The sequence below is a fragment of the Anomaloglossus baeobatrachus genome, chromosome 5 (genome assembly GCF_048569485.1).
Source record: "Anomaloglossus baeobatrachus isolate aAnoBae1 chromosome 5, aAnoBae1.hap1, whole genome shotgun sequence".
NCBI lineage: Eukaryota > Metazoa > Chordata > Amphibia > Anura > Aromobatidae > Anomaloglossus > Anomaloglossus baeobatrachus.
The window spans coordinates 31,735,499-31,755,842 of record NC_134357.1 but is presented as its reverse complement, the minus strand read 5'-3'; the positions used below and the strand labels follow the sequence as shown (position 1 = coordinate 31,755,842).

At 51.8% G+C, this 20,344-nt stretch overlaps 1 protein-coding gene across 1 annotated transcript in view; it reads right to left on the bottom strand.

The window, feature by feature from the left end:
- Positions 1-3,281: 3,281 nt before the first annotated feature.
- The window catches only part of PPRC1 (PPARG related coactivator 1), a 71,758-nt gene continuing 54,695 nt past the window's right edge, over positions 3,282-20,344 (bottom strand). Inside the window, exons 10-14 of the mRNA XM_075351598.1 lie at positions 9,311-9,490; positions 9,153-9,210; positions 7,351-7,472; positions 6,953-7,104; positions 3,282-3,687 (exon numbers count right to left, since the gene is read on the bottom strand). Of these exons, the coding sequence (XP_075207713.1) occupies positions 3,584-3,687; positions 6,953-7,104; positions 7,351-7,472; positions 9,153-9,210; positions 9,311-9,490 (616 nt within the window). The 3' untranslated portion in view covers positions 3,282-3,583. The remainder of the gene's footprint in view (positions 3,688-6,952; positions 7,105-7,350; positions 7,473-9,152; positions 9,211-9,310; positions 9,491-20,344) is intronic.

Here is a 20,344-nt window from a genome sequence, read left to right as displayed (position 1 = left end):
AACTACAAGTCCCAGCCGCGCCGCCGCTCCCGGAGCGTCCGGCGCGGTAGTTCCCAATACACAAAGTCACTCAGCAAAGCTGCAGTGACTGTAACCCTTTACTGTCCCCGGCGCACTAGCACACCCAGCAAGTCTGGAGTGTGCTGTGCCTGTGTGTACGGGGACACAGAGTACCTGTAATGGTGCAGGGCCATGTCCCTGAACGGTACTCCAGCTCCGTATCCAGCAGGTTCAAATGGGTCTGTGGATGGAGCCCGGCGTCAGAGCTTTGAGGCCGGCAGGATCCCACTTCCTCAGAGCCCCCCAGGGGGATGTGGAAGGAAAGCAGCATGTGGGCTCCAGCCTCCGTACCAGCAATAGGTACCTCAACCTTACAACACCATCAACGGGTGAGAAGGGAGCATGCTGGGGGCCCTATATGGGCCCTCTTTTCTTCCATCCGAAATAGTCAGCAGCTACTGCTGACTAAAATCTGTGGAGCTATGCATGGATGTCTGACCTCCTTCGCACAAAGCTTGAAAACTGGAGAACCCGTGATACCACGGGGGGGTATAGCCAGAAGGGGAGGGGCCTTGCACTTTTTAGTGTAGTGCTTTGTGTGGCCTCCGGAGGCAGTAGCTATACCCCAATCGTCTGGGTCTCCCAATAGAGCGCTGAAGAAAGGGATAACGTGTATCCTTAAGGCGCTTAGAAAAACGCTTATCTGGACAAGCATGGTGATTCTGGACTGCCTCTCTGAAATCAGAGTGGTCCAGAAACATACTCTGTGTACGCTTGGGAAACCTGAAACGGAATTTCTCCTGCTGAGAAGCTGACTCCTCCACTGGAGGAGCTGAGGGAGAAATATCCAACATTTGATTGATGGACGCAATAAGATCGTTCACTATGGCGTCCCCGTCAGGAGTATCAAGATTGAGAGCGGCCTCAGGATCAGAATCCTTATCAGCTGTCTCCGCTTCATCATCCAGAGATTCCCCCCGCTGAGACCCTGAACAATATGAAGATGTCGAGGGAATTTCCCAGCAAGCTCGCTTAGTCGGTCTGGGGCTGGGGTCTGTGTCAGAGACCTCACCCTGGGATCTATGAGACACCCCGGGGGGACCTTGCTGGTCCAACTGAGGGGGGCCAGGGAGCAATGATTCAACAGTGCCCCTGTGCTGAGATACCGGTCTGGACTGCAAGGCTTCTAGTATCTTAGCCATAGTCTCAGAGAGTTTATCCGTAAAGACTGCAAACTCCGTCCCTGTCACCTGGACAGTGTCCGCAGGTGGCTCCCCCTGGGCCCCCCTTAGCAGAGGCTCCGGCTGAGTAAGTGCCACAGGGGCCGAGCAGTGCACACAATGAGGGTCAGTGGAACCTGCCGGTAGCGGGGTCGTACATGCGGCGCAGGCAGCATAGTAAGCCTGTGGTTTGGCACCCCTGCCTTTTGTGGGCGCCATGCTGTTGTCTTCCCTGAGCAACACAATAGGGTATATAGCCAGAATCAACTGTGCACTATACAGTGTAAAGTATATCCTATAAACATATAATTTATAATTACACTTCTGCACAAATGGGGCTAGCACCACAGGTGCTGCTTACCACCCGCTTAAAGCGGTTGTGAGGCCACCAGAATCCCTGCCTGGGTCTCCCAGAATCTGTCCCCCTCTGCAGCGTTCAAGGAGCTGACAGGAATGGCTGCCGGCGTCCTGAGGAGAGGAGGGAGCCGTGGGCGTGACCCAGAAAGTGTGGGAACTGGTGCCCCACTGTGCAGAGTGAGAGGGGTGGAGTATGCAAAGCATGCTCCAGCCCTCAGTGCTGCTCGTCCTGTGCAGCGTCCTGCCCTTCCCCTGACTGGCAGGGCTGGGGGCGGGAGGAAAAAAGACTAGGCCGCAAAAGCCGGGGACTCGAGTAATAAGCGTGGCCGCCGTACAAGCGCGGCCGGCGCGGAAGTCCCCGGCGCACTACAAGTCCCAGCCGCGCCGCAGTGTTAACAAAGGCAGCGGCGGTCAGCGCGGTAGTCCCCATACACAAACACACTCAGCGACGCTGCAGTGTGTAATGGCACATTTAACACGGTCAGCGCCGCGGTCCCCGGTGCACTAGCACACCCAGCAATGCTGGAGTGTTGCTGTGCGCGGTCCCCACGGGGACACAGAGTACCTCCAAGTAGCAGGGCCATGTCCCTGAACGATACTCGGCTCCTATCCAGCAGAGTCCTCAGGAGCTGTGGATGGAGCACGGCCTCAGTGCCTGGAGACCGATTAGGATCCCACTTCACCCAGAGCCCCGAGGGGGATGGGGAAGGAAAACAGCATGTGGGCTCCAGCCTCCGTACCCGCAATGGATACCTCAACCTTAACAACACCGCCGACAAGAGTGGGGTGAGAAGGGAGCATGCTGGGGGCACTATATGGGCCCACTTTTCTTCCATCCGACATAGTCAGCAGCTGCTGCTGACTAATCTGTGGAGCTGTGCGTGCATGTCTGCCTCCTTCGCACAAAGCAAAAAACTGAGGAGCCCGTGGGAGCACGGGGGGTGTATAGGCAGAAGGGGAGGGGCTTTACACTTTTAGAGTAATACTTTGTGCGGCCTCCGGAGGCATAGCCTATACACCCAATTGTCTGGGTCTCCCAATGGAGCGACAAAGAAATGGCAGGTGACACGTTTGCACAAGCATCTGTGATACATCGTCGTAGGTCCTGCAATGTTGGTGGAGGGGTCGCATACACCTGCTGTTTGATGTGACCTCACAGAAAGAAGTCCAATGGGGTCAGGTCAGGTGAGCGTGGAGGCCACTCCATGCAGCCCCCATACCCAATGACTTGTAGGAAGGTCTCCATGAGGTATCGCTTCACATCCGCAGCCTTGTGAGTGTTACATGTTCTAATCATAGCATTTCTGTATGCAAGGTGTCGATTCGTATTGAACTGATGATGCCCTACAACTTTGTAATTAACTTTTTTTTTCCTCTATCTCGTTCCGTTTTCGAGATAAAAATGCTCAGTTGTTTTCCACCAGGTGGTGCTATAGGTGGTTTCATTGTGTAGCGCATTGCTACTTTACTATACCTAGACACCACTTCTATGCCTATAGCTGCCGCAGTGCTCAAGTTAATGGCGGTGGACAGGATATGGGTGGACACACTGTATAGCTCCTGGGAAAAAAATTGACCACCCATCCCCACCAAACGATCACAGCCACCTAGAAGCCAAAATGTTTCCCAGCAGGACAGTAACGCCCCATCCCCGGACCCCAAATGACGACACGACTCGCTGTATGTTATACATTTATTACCGATCTGCATAGCGATTACTGATCAGATCTGGGCAGTCGTTTCCAGAGTTCACACTAAAGCGCCTGTTAAATAGGTTAGAAAAACATATCGATTAAAAAAAAAAAAAAAAAATTTATGTCTTAAAAACTTTTTTGTGATTATTTTTTTTTTTAATTTAATTAAAAAGAAACAAAAATAATCCAGCACTTGTCTCCCCGCCGGGGATGTCGGGAGTCTCATGCTTTGTATTTAGTGATGGCCTTCTCTCCAGTGTCTGAGGTAACTTCGTTATACGTGATTCTACTGACGGTCGGTCGGGCGTGGCGTTACCTCCGGTGATTCTTTTGCGCTTGTTTTAATAACGTATCGAAATCTAAAGCTTCAAATTTGCTTCTAACGGGCGCCGGATCGAAGTCGTCTCGGTGAGAATCTGTAAAAAAAACCAAAACCCCAAAACAATGGATCAGGATTTTTTAGTGACGTTCGTTGCACAAATACACAACATAAATCCCATCTACAGTATGTACGGAAAGTATTCAGACCCCTGTAAATTTTTCACTCTCATTGCAGCCATTTGGTAAATTCAAAAAAGGTAATTTTTTTCTCCTTAATGTACACTCTGCACCCCATCCCCCATCTTGACAGAAAACCCCCCAGAAATGTGAAAATTTTGCAAATTAAACAAGAAAAACTGAAATATCACACGGTCATAAGTATTCAGACCCTTTGCTCAGACACTCATATGTAAGTCCCATGCTGTCCATTTCCTTGTGATCCTCCTTGAGATGGTTCTGCTCCTTCATTGGAGTCCAGCTGTGTGTAATTAAACTGATAGGACTTGATTTGGAAAGGCGCACACCTGTCTATACAAGACCTCACAGCTCACACTGCATGTCACACCAAAGGAGAATCATGAGGTCAAAGGAACTGCACAAGGAGCTCAGAGACAGAATTGTGGCAAGGCACAGATCTGGCCAAGGTTACAAAAAAATGGCTGCAGTACTCAAGGTTCCTAAGAGCACAGTGAACCTTAAATGGAAGAAGTTTGGACCAGCAGAACTCTTCCTAGACCTGGCCGTCCAGCCAAACTGAGCAATCGTGGGAGAAGAGCCTTGGTGAGAGAGGTAAAGAAGAACCCCAAGATCACTGTGGCTGAGTTCCAGAGATGCAGTAAAAAGATGGGAGAAAGTTGCACAAAGTCTCCTATAACTGCAGCCTCCACCAGCCAGGCCTTTATGGCAGAGTGGCCCGACGGAAGCCTCTACGCAGTGCAAGACATATGAAAGCTCGCATAGAGTTTGCAAAAAAAAACCACATGAAGGATCCCAGACTATGAGAAATAAGATTCTCTGCTCTGATGAGATGAAGATAGAACTTTTTGGTGATAATTTTATGCACTATGTGTGGAGAAAACCAGGCACTGCTCATCACCTGCACAATACAATCCCCACAGTGAAACATGGTGGTGGAAGCATCATGCTATGGGGGTGTTTTTCAGCTGCAGGGACAGGACGACTGGTTGCAATTGAAGAGAAGATGATTGCGGCCAAGTACAGAGATATCCAGGAAGAAAACCTCTTTCAGAGTGCTCTGGACCTCAGACTTGCCTGAAGGTTCACCTTCCAACAAGACAATGACCCTAAGCACACAGCTAAAATAACAAAAGGAGAAGCTTCAGAACAACTCTGACCATTCTTGACCGGCCCAGCCAGAGCCCTGACCTAAACCCAATTGAGCATCTCTGGAGAGACCTGAACATGGCGTCCACCAACGTTCACCATCCAACCTGACAGAACTGAAGGGGATCTGCAAGGAAAAATGGCAGAGGAACCCCAAATCCAGGGGTGAAAAACTTGTTGCATCATTCCCAAGACGACTCATGGCTGTACTGGCTCAAAAGAACGAGTCTACTCAATACTGAGCAAAGGGGCTGAATACTTATGACCATGTGATATTTCAGTTTTTCTTGTTTAATAAATTTGCAAACATCTCTGGTTTTCTGTTAGGATGGGGTGCAGAGTGTACATTAATGAGAAATGGCCCAATAGCCAAAATCCAAAAGTGGACCCTTTGCTGCCATGATTACTACCCAACAAGTTTCTGCGATCATATCTCCAGCTACTCTCAAGGCACCACTTCAGCAGGGGTGGGGGGGGTGATGTTTCAGTGCAGTGGTGCTTTAAATTTAAGTTCCCTGCACCCAGTTTTATACTTGCCCTCCAGCATATTCACTTTTTTCGGCATCACTACGGTCCCACGGCGCCATATTGTGACTACAACCTCTGACTGTATGAATGCCAGAAGTTAGGTCACAAGCACTCAATACAAGTCTATGGGAGCCTCCTTTTGGCTTTCATAGACTCTTACTGAGTGCTTGTGACCTCCGGCGCGCGCTCCATGAAACACTGGAACTTCCGGTATGTCACAAATCACAGGAGACCGACCGGAGCAGATGGTGAAAACAGATGAAGATGCCAGAGGGTGAATATCAGACAGAGGGCAGAGGACTTATATTTAAAGCACAACTCCAGCAACAAAATAAAAAACGCTGGAGTGGCGCTTTGAATGTAGAGGTTGTTTAGCACCACAGCCTCTAAAAGGGTTATGCTGCTGCCGCCGTCAGAGCTAGCTCCAATACTGGGGAGTTTCTACTGTGTAAAACAGCCAGCACCCATAAGGTATGGAGTGGGCTCTTAACTTCTGCCATATATAGACTTCAAGTGTCAGGCTATGTGCACATGCTGAAGATTTGGTGCAGAAATTTAATGCACGCGGTGGCAAAAAATTCATCGGCTTTTGGTGCAGTTTTTGTGCAGTTTTGATGCAGTTTTTTGGGTCATCAAGAAAGCCAATGAATGGAAGTCAATGGGTGAAAAAACGTTGCTAAACCTGACCAATAATGGACATGCTGCAGATTTTTTCTGCATCAAAATCTGAACCAAAACCATACGGAAAAAACCCTGCACAGTAAATCTGAAATCCCATAGATTTTGCTGGCTTCAGGAGAGGCATGCAGATTTTTAAAAAAATAAATAAAAAAAATCATCATCTACTCACTGGATAGGTAGTAAGAATAACATCCCTAGATCAGTTATGTCCCCTGGCTGCGAGACTGCAGCTCCTCCTAGTCACTGTGTGCGCACTTTACCTAGTGTCCATGCTGAAAAATCTGCAGTGATTTGGCAGTGCATGTGCGCTTCAAATCGCTGCAGAAACACTGCGTAATGGATGCAGTTTCTGGAGAATAGATGCCAATTTCATGCGCTTGGGATGCAGCCTCTCCCATAGACAGAACGGGAGCAGCATCCAAAGCGCACGAAATAAGTGACATGTTGCTTTTTTTGAACGCAGCGATTTGTATCAAAAGTTTCAGCATGCAAATCGCTGCGCTCTCAATCGCAACGTGCGGATGGATTACGCACAATCTTCATAGATCGTGCGGGGGACGCAGGTCGCATGCGTTTACGTTGCAGCGTAAACGCATGAAATTACGCAACGTGCACATAGCCTTACAGTTCAGAGATTTTTACTTATCCAGTGGAGCGCCGATCATGTTTGGAGCCTGCTAGACCATGCCTGGCACACATTTGTGCACAAGTCTAGTAAAGCCAGTTTCGTACAAGCACAGACGAGCTGAGGAAGCGCTCAGACAGGAGCAGTGCAGAGGCCTGTATGCGGACATCGCTGGGACTTACCGAGATCGGCATAGGTACTTTTACAAAATTGTCTCCTGCCTCCAAAGCAGAGATCGAAAGGCAACTCGCCTGGAAGGCGCAGTTTATGGCCATTTTCTATAGCAGCGAAGGCCTCCCTGGTGCAGCGATACGTCACAAAGCCGTAGTTATCACTGCGGGAGAACAGAGAACATTAATACAGCGGTGACGAGCGCAGGAGGTGCGAGCGGTCACTCACAGCATCGCGCCTGCAGTGTATGGAGAAGGGACACCATTCTTGTAGATTCCCAGTGATTGCACCTTCCATACAGATTGCGGCCCCTCGATGTGAGCTGCTGCACTGCCGCCGGTCACTGCGAGACCATTTCCATAACAGGGTCTTATTTTCTGCCTGCACACAGGCTTCATATTGCACTCACCCCTCCTCTCTGAAGTGAATGGTGCACTCCTCTATGTCCCCGAAAACAGAGAAGCGGCGTCTCAGCTCCGACCTGGTCATGAGACTGTTGATCTTGCCGATGTAAACAACCCTCCGCTCCTCCTGAAAAGTCAGATGCAGTCACATTAACAGCAGCAAAGACACTGGACAGTGAAAGTCATACACAACAGCTAGATTGGGCACCCGGGCAAGAGCGACGCCAGGGCGAGGCGGCGGCGGGCCCGGGCAAGAGCGACGCCAAGGCGAGGCGGCGGGGGCCCGGGCAAGAGCGACGCCAAGGCGAGGCGGCGGGGGCCCGGGCAAGGGCGACGCCAAGGCGAGGCGGCGGGGGCCCGGGCAAGGGCGACGCCAGGCAAGGCGGGGGCCCGGGCAAGAGCGACGCCAGGCAAGGCGGAGGCCCGGGCAAGAGCGACGCCAGGCAAGGCGGAGGCCCGGGCAAGAGCGACGCCAGGCAAGGCGGAGGCCCGGGCAAGAGCGACGCCAGGCAAGGCGGAGGCCCAGGCAAAAGCGACGCCAGGCAAGGCGGAGGCCCAGGCAAGAGCGACGCCAGGCAAGGCGGAGGCCCAGGCAAGAGCGACGCCAGGCAAGGCGGAGGCCCAGGCAAGAGCGACGCCAGGCAAGGCGGAGGCCAAGGCAAGAGCGACGCCAGGCAAGGCGGAGGCCAAGGCAAGAGCGACGCCAGGCAAGGCGGAGGCCAAGGCAAGAGCGACGCCAGGCAAGGCGGAGGCCAAGGCAAGAGCGACGCCAGGCAAGGCGGAGGCCAAGGCAAGAGCGACGCCAGGCAAGGCGGAGGCCAAGGCAAGAGCGACGCCAGGCAAGGCGGCGGCCCAGGCAAGAGCGACGCCAGGCAAGGCGGCGGCCCAGGCAAGAGCGACGCCAGGCAAGGCGGCGGCCCAGGCAAGAGCGACGCCAGGCAAGGCGGCGGCCCAGGCAAGAGCGACGCCAGGCAAGGCGGCGGCCCAGGCAAGAGCGACGCCAGGCAAGGCGGCGGCCCAGGCAAGAGCGACGCCAGGCAAGGCGGCGGCCCAGGCAAGAGCGACGCCAGGCAAGGCGGCGGCCCAGGCAAGAGCGACGCCAGGCAAGGCGGCGGCCCAGGCAAGAGCGACGCCAGGCAAGGCGGCGGCCCAGGCAAGAGCGACGCCAGGCAAGGCGGCGGCCCAGGCAAGAGCGACGCCAGGCAAGGCGGCGGCCCAGGCAAGAGCGACGCCAGGCAAGGCGGCGGCCCAGGCAAGAGCGACGCCAGGCAAGGCGGCGGCCCAGGCAAGAGCGACGCCAGGCAAGGCGGCGGCCCAGGCAAGAGCGACGCCAGGCAAGGCGGCGGCCCAGGCAAGAGCGACGCCAGGCAAGGCGGCGGCCCAGGCAAGAGCGACGCCAGGCAAGGCGGCGGCCCAGGCAAGAGCGACGCGCCAGGCAAGGCGGCGGCCCAGGCAAGAGCGACGCCAGGCAAGGCGGCGGCCCAGGCAAGAGCGACGCCCCAGGTAAGGCAGCGGCCCAGGCAAGAGCGACGCCCCAGGCAAGGGCGACGCCAGGCAAGGCGGCGGCCCAGGCAAGAGCGACGCCAGGGCAAGAGCGACGCCATAGACTAGGACTTAGGTTCTGCTTTTTAATTTAGCCATAGACTCGCCTGGTAGTTGTGTCTGGTATTGCAGCTCAGACCCATTCACTAAACTACTGTAATACCAGACACAGCCCAAAGTGGCGCAGTTTCTGGAGGGGGAAAAAAAAAACCCTCAAAATATTCCTGTGGAACATTGTCCCCTAGCGCTGGCTGGGAGTACTTACTATGGCTCGTTCTTTATGATATATCTTCCTCCTGTTATAACTTTCTCTGGATTCGCACCTATCAAACAGACGTCACATTACAGACTGCAAAAACTACCGCCCTATAGTTACACATACTACCAAACTGTGCCTGTAACACACGTAGGACAAACACTTACCTGCGGCTTCGACTCCTGCATCTCCGCTCGTAGGGTGATGGGGATCGTGACCGGGATCTACTGGAGGAAGAAGTGCACGACCGGGACGAACAAGAAGATGATCTAGAGGAGTCGCTGCTGCAATAACCAGATCTGGAGGAGGAACGAGATCTGTGCCGGCTTCTGGATCTGTATCTGGAGCTAAGAAAAAAAAAAGCACATCATAAAGCCGCGTGCAACACGGAGCAGACTGACTATCACCAAAGATCAGGCGCATCCTGCAGCGATATTAAAAATTGCCTACTGTGAAAAATTGATTTTTCTTACAAAAAAAAAATTAAACTATTTGTAATCTTACAATTTTCACACTGGCCACTACGAATATTTTAGACTTATTTTCTATAGTTTCAGGCAGACTTTTCAGCAGTTTCATTATCTTCACAGGCAGGATTACAATGACACTTAAGACAATTCTATACATAGTTGATCACACAGGATCCAGCAATCGCAGATGATTGCTGCACACCCCTCACAATAACCTTTGCACACGCTCATTAGATGCTTCAATACAATAGATAGGGGTGGAGTCTGAGCGTTGCTGCTAATGTACATGTATTAAAAATGGCCCAGAGTAAAAAATGCAAGATATCCATTTGTATATTCAATAGAGGACTGTGGTGATATGGGAAAAACAAAAACAAACCTTGCCAAAAATCAAATACATTTAAAACACAAAACCTGATTTAGACAATAAGTCATTTTCTGATTCTTCCCTCCTGATAACAATCTGGGCATTTTGGACCTAAATGAAACTTTTTGGCAATTAAAGGGTTATTCTTTACACCGTTTGACCCCAAGATTCGACCACTGGAACTCCCAGAGCATGATCACAACAATAGGAGTACCAAAATGCCCCCGTCAGAAATGTCTGACCACCACACAATCTCTGGCAGCCCCATATAATAATATATTATATATATATATATATATATATATATATATATATATATATATATATATATATATATATATATATATATATATAAAAATAAATAAATATAAATTAATGGAGTGGGTGCCCTCCCACATGACAAGAACAAACATTTTTATGCTTTATTTTTCTAGACCAAAAATAAAATAAAAATACTAAATTGCTTTTTTTCCCCCTTGTTTTGTGCTTACATCTCCCATGCAAAGGTCAGTGTCTCCAAGGTAACAGACTACAAATAGAACCCTGTGTAGTCGGATCACGCAGACGTTTCTTTCCTTTTGACTTCTACTTTACAATAATGTAGGTTTTGCAGATTATCTAGAAGCGCTGGATTTTAGTAGAGAGAATGACTGCAGGATCCGACTACGGAAGGTTCGTTTGTAGTCTGTTACCGTGGAGATGTAGAACGCAAAAAGCTGAAAACACAAAACGATAAGAAATATTTAACTGAAATCTATTAGAAAGACATTTCATTTCTTATTTTTAATGCATTGGGACAAAAATATAATGTCCAAATCAATCACAGAAGTGTAAAAGGGTATCAGACTGCCCTATAATCATGCAGGCTCAGGACCAGTGTGCAGCTATACTCAGTACTTGTAACTAGTGATGAGCAGGCACTACCATGCTCAGGTGCTCGGTACTCGTAACTAGTGATGAGGGGGCACTACCATGCTCGGGTGCTCAGTACTGGTAACTAGTGATGAGCGGGCACTACCATGCTCGGGTGCTCAGTACTGGTAACTAGTGATGAGCAGGCACTACCATGCTCAGGTGCTCGGTACTCGTAACTAGTGATGAGCGGGCACTACCATGCTCGGGTGCTCAGTACTGGTAACTAGTGATGAGCGGGCACTACCATGCTCAGGTGCTCGGTACTCGTAACTAGTGATGAGTGGGCACTACCATGCTCGGGTGCTCAGTACTAGTAACTAGTGATGAGTGGGCACTACCATGCTCAGGTGCTCAGTACTAGTAACTAGTGATGAGCGGGCACTACCATGCTCGGGTGCTCTGTACTCGTAACTAGTGATGAGCGGGCACTACCATGCTCAGGTGCTCAGTACTCATAAGCAGATGGATACTCAGATGGGTACTGGAGTATAATGGAACAAGCATTATACAGGAAAGTGTTGTCTTCCATTATACTTGAGTACTCACGCCGATCCGAGCATCCAACTGCTCATTACGAGTACCTAAGCAGCCAACCATAGCAGTGCCCACTCATCACTAGTTACGAGTACCAAGCACCCGAGCATGGTAGTGCCCGCTCATCACTAGTTACGAGTACAGAGCACCCGAGCATGGTAGTGCCCGCTCATGACTAGTTACGAGTACAGAGCACCCGAGCATGGTAGTGCCCGCTCATGATTGTACACGTCCTCAAAGCCACCAAAAGCAAAATAGCGAGTGACTGGAGAAATCCTGAGTGTCCGCCACTGGCTGAAATTACAGCACTGGTCAATGACAACTGTCTGAGAAAATAAATCGCCTCTTCCACTAACAAGACATCAGTATTTCTCAAAAAAAAAATGGGATAGCTGGCTATCCTTCAGATTAAACACTGAATGTAGAGCTGTAACATTATGGGTAACACACGGGTACAATCTGAGGTCATCACCTCTCCCCATCCTTTGCAAATAGCTTGTTGTGATAACAAGTATTATCACTGGTCAAACAAATATGTTGTAATATGATTTTATATTCTAGTAAAATTTAATGTTTAAACAAAAATAAATATCAATAGGGATAAATATATTTTATATATAAAATTTATTATAAAAATATATTATAAAAAAATTATAAAAAAAATATATATTTTTATAAAAAAAATATATATAAATTTTTTTTTATAAAGAAGGGAATTTTGTTTACTTACCTTACTTTCCTTTTCTTCTAGCTCCTATTGGGAGACCCAGACAATTGGGCGTATAGCTTCTGCCTCCGGAGGCCACACAAAGTATTACACTTTAAAAAGTGTAACCCCTCCCCTCTGCCTATACACCCTCCCGTGCATCACGGGCTCCTCAGTTTTGGTGCCAAAGCAGGAAGGAGGAAACTTATAAATTGGTCTAAGGTAAATTCAATCCGAAGAATGTTCGGAGAACTGAACCATGAACCAAAGAACAATTCAACATGAACAACTTGTGTACACAAAAGAACAACAGCCCGAAGGGAACAGGGGCGGGTGCTGGGTCTCCCAATAGGAGCTAGAAGAAAAGGAATTTACGGTAAGTAAACAAAATTCCCTTCTTCTTTGTCGCTCCATTGGGAGACCCAGACAATTGGGACGTCCAAAAGCAGTCCCTGGGTGGGTAAAAGAATACCTCGATAAAAAGAGCCGTAAAACGGCCCCCTCTTACAGGTGGGCAACCGCCGCCTGAAGGACTCTCCTACCTAGGCTGGCATCTGCCGAAGCATAGGTATGCACCTGATAGTGTTTCGTGAAAGTGTGCAGACTCGACCAGGTAGCCGCCTGACACACCTGCTGAGCCGTAGCCCGGTGCCGCAATGCCCAGGACGCACCTACGGCTCTGGTAGAATGGGCTTTCAGCCCTGAAGGAATCGGAAGCCCAGACGAACGGTAGGCTTCAAGAATCGGTTCCTTGATCCACCGAGCCAAGGTTGACTTGGAAGCCTGCGACCCCTTACGCTGGCCAGCGACAAGGACAAAGAGCGCATCAGAACGGCGCAGGGGCGCCGTGCGAGAAATGAAGAGCCTGAGTGCTCTCACGAGATCTAACAAGTGCAAATCCTTTTCACATTGGTGAACTGGATTAGGGCAAAAAGAAGGTAAGGAGATATCCTGATTGAGATGAAAAGGGGATACCACCTTAGGGAGAAATTCCGGGACCGGACGCAGAACCACCATATCCTGGTGAAACACCAGGAAGGGGGCTTTGCATGACAGCGCTGCTAGCTCAGACACTCTCCGAAGTGATGTGACTGCCACTAGGAAGACCACCTTCTGCGACAGGCGTGATAGAGAGACATCCCGCATCGGCTCGAAAGGTGGTTTCTGAAGAGCCGTTAGCACCCTGTTAAGATCCCAGGGTTCTAGCGGACGCTTGTAAGGTGGGACTATGTGGCAAACCCCCTGCAGGAACGTGCGGACCTGCGGAAGCCTGGCTAGACGCTTTTGAAAAAACACGGAAAGCGCCGATACTTGTCCCTTAAGAGAGCCGAGAGACAAACCCTTGTCCATTCCGGATTGAAGGAAAGACAGAAAAGTGGGCAAGGCAAACGGCCAGGGAGTAAAACCCTGATCAGCGCACCAGGATAAGAAGATCCTCCACGTCCTTTGGTAGATCTTGGCGGACGTTGGTTTCCTGGCCTGTCTCATAGTGGCAATGACCTCTTGAGATAACCCTGAGGACGCTAGGATCCAGGACTCAATGGCCACACAGTCAGGTTGAGGGCCGCAGAATTCAGATGGAAAAATGGCCCTTGAGACAGCAAGTCTGGTCGGTCTGGTAGTGCCCACGGTTGACCCACCGTGAGATGCCACAGATCCGGGTACCACGACCTCCTCGGCCAGTCTGGGGCGATGAGGATGGCGCGGCGGCAGTCGGACCTGATCTTGCGTAACACTCTGGGCAGCAGTGCCAGAGGAGGTGTACGCCACCGCCGTGGCGTTGTCCGACTGAATTCGGATCTGCCTGCCCTCCAGCCACAGCTGGAACGCCTTTAGGGCTAGATACACTGCCCTTATCTCCAGAACATTGATCTGAAGGGAGGACTCTGGCTGAGTCCAGGTTCCCTGAGCCCTGTGGTGGAGGAAGACCGCTCCCCACCCTGACAGACTCGCGTCCGTCGTGACCACAGCCCAGGATGGGGGCAGGAAGGATTTTCCCTTCGACAAAGAAGTGGGAAGAAGCCACCACTGAAGAGAGGTTTTGGCTGCCCGAGAAAGGGAGACGTTCCTGTCGAGGGACGTCGACCTCCTGTCCCATTTGCGGAGAATGTCCCATTGGAGTGGACGCAGATGAAACTGCGCAAAGGGAACTGCCTCCATTGCTGCCACCATCTTCCCTAGGAAGTGCATGAGGCGCCTCAAGGGGTGTGACTGGGCTCGAAGGAGAGATTGCACCCCTTTCTGTAGTGAACGCTGTTTGTCCAGCGGTAGCTTCACTATCGCTGAGAGAGTATGAAACTCCATCCCGAGGTAAGTCAGTGATTGGGTCGGTGTCAATTTTGACTTTGGGAAATTGATGATCCACCCGAACCTCTGGAGAGTCTCCAGAGCAGTGTTCAGGCTGTGTTGGCATGCCACCCGGGAGGGTGCCTTGACTAGATCGTCTAAGTAAGGGATCACCGAGTGGCCCTGAGAGTGTAGGACCGCCACCACTGTTGCCATGACCTTGATGAAGACCCGTGGGGCTGTCGCCAGGCCGAAAGGCAGTGCCATGAACTGAAGGTGTTCGTCTCCGATGGCGAAACGCAGGAAGCGCTGATGCTCTGGTGCAATCGGCACGTGGAGATAAGCATCCCTGATGTCGATTGATGCTAGGAAGTCTCCTTGGGACATCGAGGCGATGACGGAGCGGAGAGATTCCATCCGGAACCGTCTGGTTTTCACGTGTCTGTTGAGCAGTTTGAGGTCCAGAACGGGACGGAATGATCCGTCCTTTTTTGGCACCACAAACAAGTTGGAGTAAAAACCGCGACCACATTCTTGAAGGGGAACGGGGATCACCACTCCTTCTGCCTTCAGAGTGTCCACCACCTGAAAAAGTGCATCGGCTCGCTCGGGGGGCGGAGATGTTCTGAAGAAACGAGTCGGAGGACGAGAACTGAGCTCTATCCTGTAACCGTGAGACAGAATGTCTCTCACCCATCGGTCTTGGACATGTGGCAACCAGGCGTCGCAAAAGCAGGAGAGCCTGCCACCGACCGAGGATGCGGTTTGGGGAGGCCGAAAGTCATGAGGCCGCCGCCTTGGGGGCGGTTCCTCCGGCGATCTTTTTAGGACGTGACTTAGACCGCCATGAATCAGAGTTCCTCTGGCCCTTCTGTGGCCTGTTGGACGTGGAGAAATGGGACCTGGCTGAGGGCCGAAAGGACCGAAACCTCGGTTGTATCTTTCGTTGCTGAGGTCTGTTTGGTTTGGACTGGGGTAAGGACGAGTCCTTTCCCTTGGATTGTTTAATAATTTCATCCAATTGCTCGCCAAACAGACAGTCGCCAGAAAATGGCAAACCGGTTAAGAACTTCTTGGAAGCAGAATCTGCCTTCCATTCGCGTAGCCACATGGCCCTGCGGACTGCCACCGAATTGGCGGATGCTACCGCTGTACGGCTCGCAGAGTCCAGGACGGCGTTCATGGCGTAGGACGAAAAAGCCGACGCCTGAGAGGTCAAAGACACAACCTGCGGAGTAGAGGCACGTGTGACTGCATTAATCTCAGACAGACAAGCTGAGATAGCTTGGAGTGCCCATACGGCTGCGAATGCCGGGGCAAAAGACGCGCCTATGGCTTCATAGATGGATTTCATTAGGAGCTCTATCTGCCTGTTAGTGGCATCCTTGAGCGATGAACCATCTGCCACTGCTACTATGGATCTAGCCGCCAGTCTAGAGACTGGAGGATCCACCTTGGGACACTGAGCCCAACCCTTAACTACGTCAGGGGGGGAAGGGGTAACGTGTGTCATTAAGGCGCTTAGTAAAGCGCTTGTCCGGAAATGCTCGGTGCTTCTGGACCGCATCTCTGAAGTTGGAGTGATCGAAAAACGCACTCCGTGTACGTTTGGGAAACCTAAATTGGTGTTTCTCCTGCTGTGAAGCCGACTCCTATCGGTGGAGTTGGAGGAGAAAGTTCTAGCACCTGGTTGATGGACGCTATAAGGTCATTTACTATGGCGTCCCCTTCAGGTGTATCAAGATTGAGAGCAACGTCAGGATCAGAGCCCTGATCTGCAACCTCCGCTTCATCCTCCAGAGAGTCCTCATGCTGAGACCCTGAGCAGTGTGATGAAGTCGAGGGAAGTTCCCAGCGAGCCCGCTTAGCCGGTCTGGGACTGCGGTCCGTGTCGGAGTCCTCACCGTGGGACCTAGGAGTCACCCCAGGAGCACTTTGCTGCGCCGACCGAGGGGGGCCTGGGGGCAATGATTCAACAGTGCCCGGGGCCTGTGTTACCGGTCTGGACTGCAAGGCTTCTAGTATCTTAGCAGACCATCTGTCCATAGACTGAGCCATGGATTGTGAAAGTGACTCAAAGTTTCTCAGCCAACCCTGCAAACTCTGTCCCTGCCACCTGGACAGTGGAAGCCGGTGGTTCTACCTGGGCCGAGGGTCCCACCAGTGCCTGAGGCTCCGGCTGAGTGAGTGTCACAGGGGCCGAGCATTGCACACAATGAGGGTAGGTGGAACCTGCAGGTAACATAGCCGCACAAGAGGTACAGGTTGCAAAGAAGGGAATTTTGTTTACTTACCGTAAATTCCTTTTCTTCTAGCTCCAATTGGGAGACCCAGACAATTGGGTGTATAGGCTATGCCTCCGGAGGCCGCACAAAGTATTACACTAAAAGTGTAAAGCCCCTCCCCTTCTGCCTATACACCCCCCGTGCTCCCACGGGCTCCTCAGTTTTGGTGCAAAAGCAAGAAGGAGGAAAAAAAATTATAAACTGGTTTAAAGTAAATTCAATCCGAAGGAATATCGGAGAGCTGAAACCATTCAACATGAACAACATGTGTACACAAAAAAACAGGGGCGGGTGCTGGGTCTCCCAATTGGAGCTAGAAGAAAAGGAATTTACGGTAAGTAAACAAAATTCCCTTCTTCTTTGTCGCTCTATTGGGAGACCCAGACAATTGGGACGTCCAAAAGCAGTCCCTGGGTGGGTAAAATAATACCTCGTAATAGAGCCGTAAAACGGCCCCTTCCTACAGGTGGGCAACCGCCGCCTGAAGGACTCGTCTGCCTATGCTGGCATCCGCCGCAGCATAGGTATGCACCTGATAGTGCTTCGTGAAGGTGTGCAGGCTCGACCAGGTAGCCGCCTGACACACCTGCTGAGCCGTAGCCTGGTGCCTCAAAGCCCAGGACGCACCCACGGCTCTGGTAGAATGGGCCTTCAGCCCTGAGGGAACCGGAAGCCCAGCAGAACGGTAAGCTTCGAGAATTGGTTCCTTGATCCACCGAGCCAGGCTTGATTTGGAAGCCTGTGACCCTTTACGCTGGCCAGCGACAAGGACAAAGAGTGCATCCGAGCGGCGCAGGGGCGCCGTACGAGAAATGTAGAGTCTGAGTGCTCTCACCAGATCTAATCAAGTGCAAATCCTTTTCACATTGGTGAACTAGATGAGGACAAAAAGAGGGTAAGGAGATATCCTGATTGAGATGAAAGGGGGATACCACCTTAGGGAGAAATTCCGGAACCGGACGCAGAACCACCTTGTCCTGGTGAAACACCAGGAAGGGAGCTTTGCATGACAGTGCAGCTAGCTCAGACACTCTCCGAAGTGAAGTGACTGCTACTAGGAAAACCACTTTCTGCGAAAGGCGTGAGAGAAATATCCCTCATAGGCTCGAATGGTGGTTTCTGAAGAACCATCAGCACCCTGTTCAGATCCCAGGGTTCTAACAGCCGTTTGTAAGGAGGAACGATGTGACAAACCCCCTGCAGGAACGTGCGTACCTGTGGAAGTCTGGCTAGGCGCTTCTGGAAAAACACAGAGCGCTGAGACTTGTCCCTTAAGGGAGCCGAGCGACAAACCCTTTTCCAGTCCAAATTGAAGGAGGGACAGAAAAGGGGGCAAGGCAAATGGCCAGGGAGAAAAACCCTGAGCAGAGCACCACGACAGGAATATTTTCCACGTCCTGTGGTAGATCTTGGCGGACGTTGGTTTCCTAGCCTGTCTCATAGTGGCAATGACCTCTTGAGATAATCCTGAAGACGCTAGGATCCAGGACTCAATGGCCACACAGTCAGGTTGAGGGCCGCAGAATTCAAATGGAAAAACGGCCCTTGAGACAGCAAGTCTGGTCGGTCTGGTAGTGCCCACGGTTGGCCGACCGTGAGATGCCACAGATCCGGGTACCACGACCTCCTCGGCCAGTCTGGAGCGACGAGGATGACGCGGCGGCAGCCGGCCCTGATCTTGCGTAACACTCTGGGCAACAGTGCCAACGGAGGGAACACGTAAGTGAGCTGAAACTGCGACCAGTCCTGAACTAAGGCGTCTGCCGCCATAGCTCTGGGATCTTGAGACCGTGCCATGAACGTCGGTACCTTGTTGTTGTGCCGGAACGCCATTAGGTTGACGTCCGGCATGCCCCAGTGGCAACATATCTCCTTAAACCCGTCCTGGTGAAGGGACCATTCCCCTGCGTCCATGCCCTGGCGACTGAGAAAGTCTGCTCCCCAGTTTTCTACGCCTGGGATGTGAACTGCGGATATGGTGGAGGCTGTGGCTTCCACCCACAGTAGAATCCGCCGGACTTCCTGGAAGGCTTGCCGACTGCGTGTCCCTCCTTGGTGGTTGATGTATGCCACCGCTGTGGAGTTGTCCGACTGAATTCGGATCTGCTTGCCTTCCAACCACTGCTGGAACGCTTTTAGAGCCAGATACACTGCCCTGATCTCCAGAACATTGATCTGAAGCGAGGACTCTTGCTGAGTCCACGTACCCTGAGCCCTGTGGTGGAGAAAAACTGCTCCCCACCCTGACAGACTCGCGCCCGTCGTGACCACCGCCCAGGATGGGAGTAGGAAGGAATTCCCCCTCGATAATGAAGTGGGAAGAAGCCACCACCGAAGGGAAGCTTTGATTGCCTGAGAGAGGAAGACGTTCCTGTCGAGGGACGTCGGTTTCCTGTCCCATTTGCGTAGGATGTCCCATTGAAGAGGACGCAGGTGAAACTGCGCGAAAAGGACTGCCTCCATTGCTGCCACCATCTTCCCGAGGAAGTGCATGAGGCGCCTCAAGGGGAGTGACTGACCTTGAAGGAGAGATTGCACCCCCGTCTGTAGTGAACGCTGCTTGTTCAGCGGAAGCTTCACTATCGCTGAGAGGGTATGAAACTCCATGTCAAGATATGTCAGCGATTGGGCCGGTGTCAGATTTGACTTTGGAAAATTGATGATCCACCCGACACCCTGGAGAGTCTCCAGAGTAGCGTTGAGGCTGTGCTGGCATGCCTCTTGGAAGCCTTGACTAGCGGATCGTTTAAGTAAGGGATCACCGAGTGACCCTGGCAGTGGAGGACCACGACTACTGTAGCCATGACCTTGGTGAAAACCCGGGGGGCTGTCGCCAGGCCGAACGGCAGTGCCACGAACTGGAAAGTGTTCGTCTCCTATGGCGAAGCGCAGGAAGCGCTGATGCTCTGGAGCAATCGGAACGTGAAGATAAGCATCTTTGATATCGCTCGATGCAAGGAAATCTCCTTGGGACATTGAGGCGATGACGGAGCGGAGGGATTCCATCCGGAACCGCCTGGTCTTTACGTGTTTGTTGAGCAGTTGTAGGTCCAGGACAGGACGGAAAGACCCGTCATTCTTTGGAACCACAAACAGGTTGGAGTAAAAACCGTGACCCTGTTGCTGAAGAGGAACAGGGATCACCACTCCTTCTGCCTTCAGAGTGCCCACCGCCTGCAGAAGAGCATCGGCTCTTTCGGGGGGCGGAGATGTTCTGAAGAATCGAGTCAGAGGACGAGAGCTGAACTCTATCCTGTAACCGTGAGACAGAATGTCTCTCACCCATCGGTCTTTTACCTGTGGCAGCCAGGTGTCGCAGAAGAGGGAGAGCCTGCCACCGACCGAGGATGCGGTGTGAGGCTGCCGTATGTCATGAGGAAGCCGCCTTGGTAGCGGCACCTCCGGCGGTTCCCGTAGCCACAAGGCCCCCACCGAATTGTCGGCTGCAACCGCCGTACGGCTCGCTGAGTCCAGGATAGCATTAATAGCGTAGGACGCAAATGCCGACGTTTGAGAGGTTATGGAAGCCACTAGCGGCGCAGACGTACGTGTGAGTGCGTCAATTTGGGCTTGACCCGCTGAGATAGCTTGGAGTGCCCATACTGCTGCGAATGCTGGAGCGAAAGACGCGCCGATAG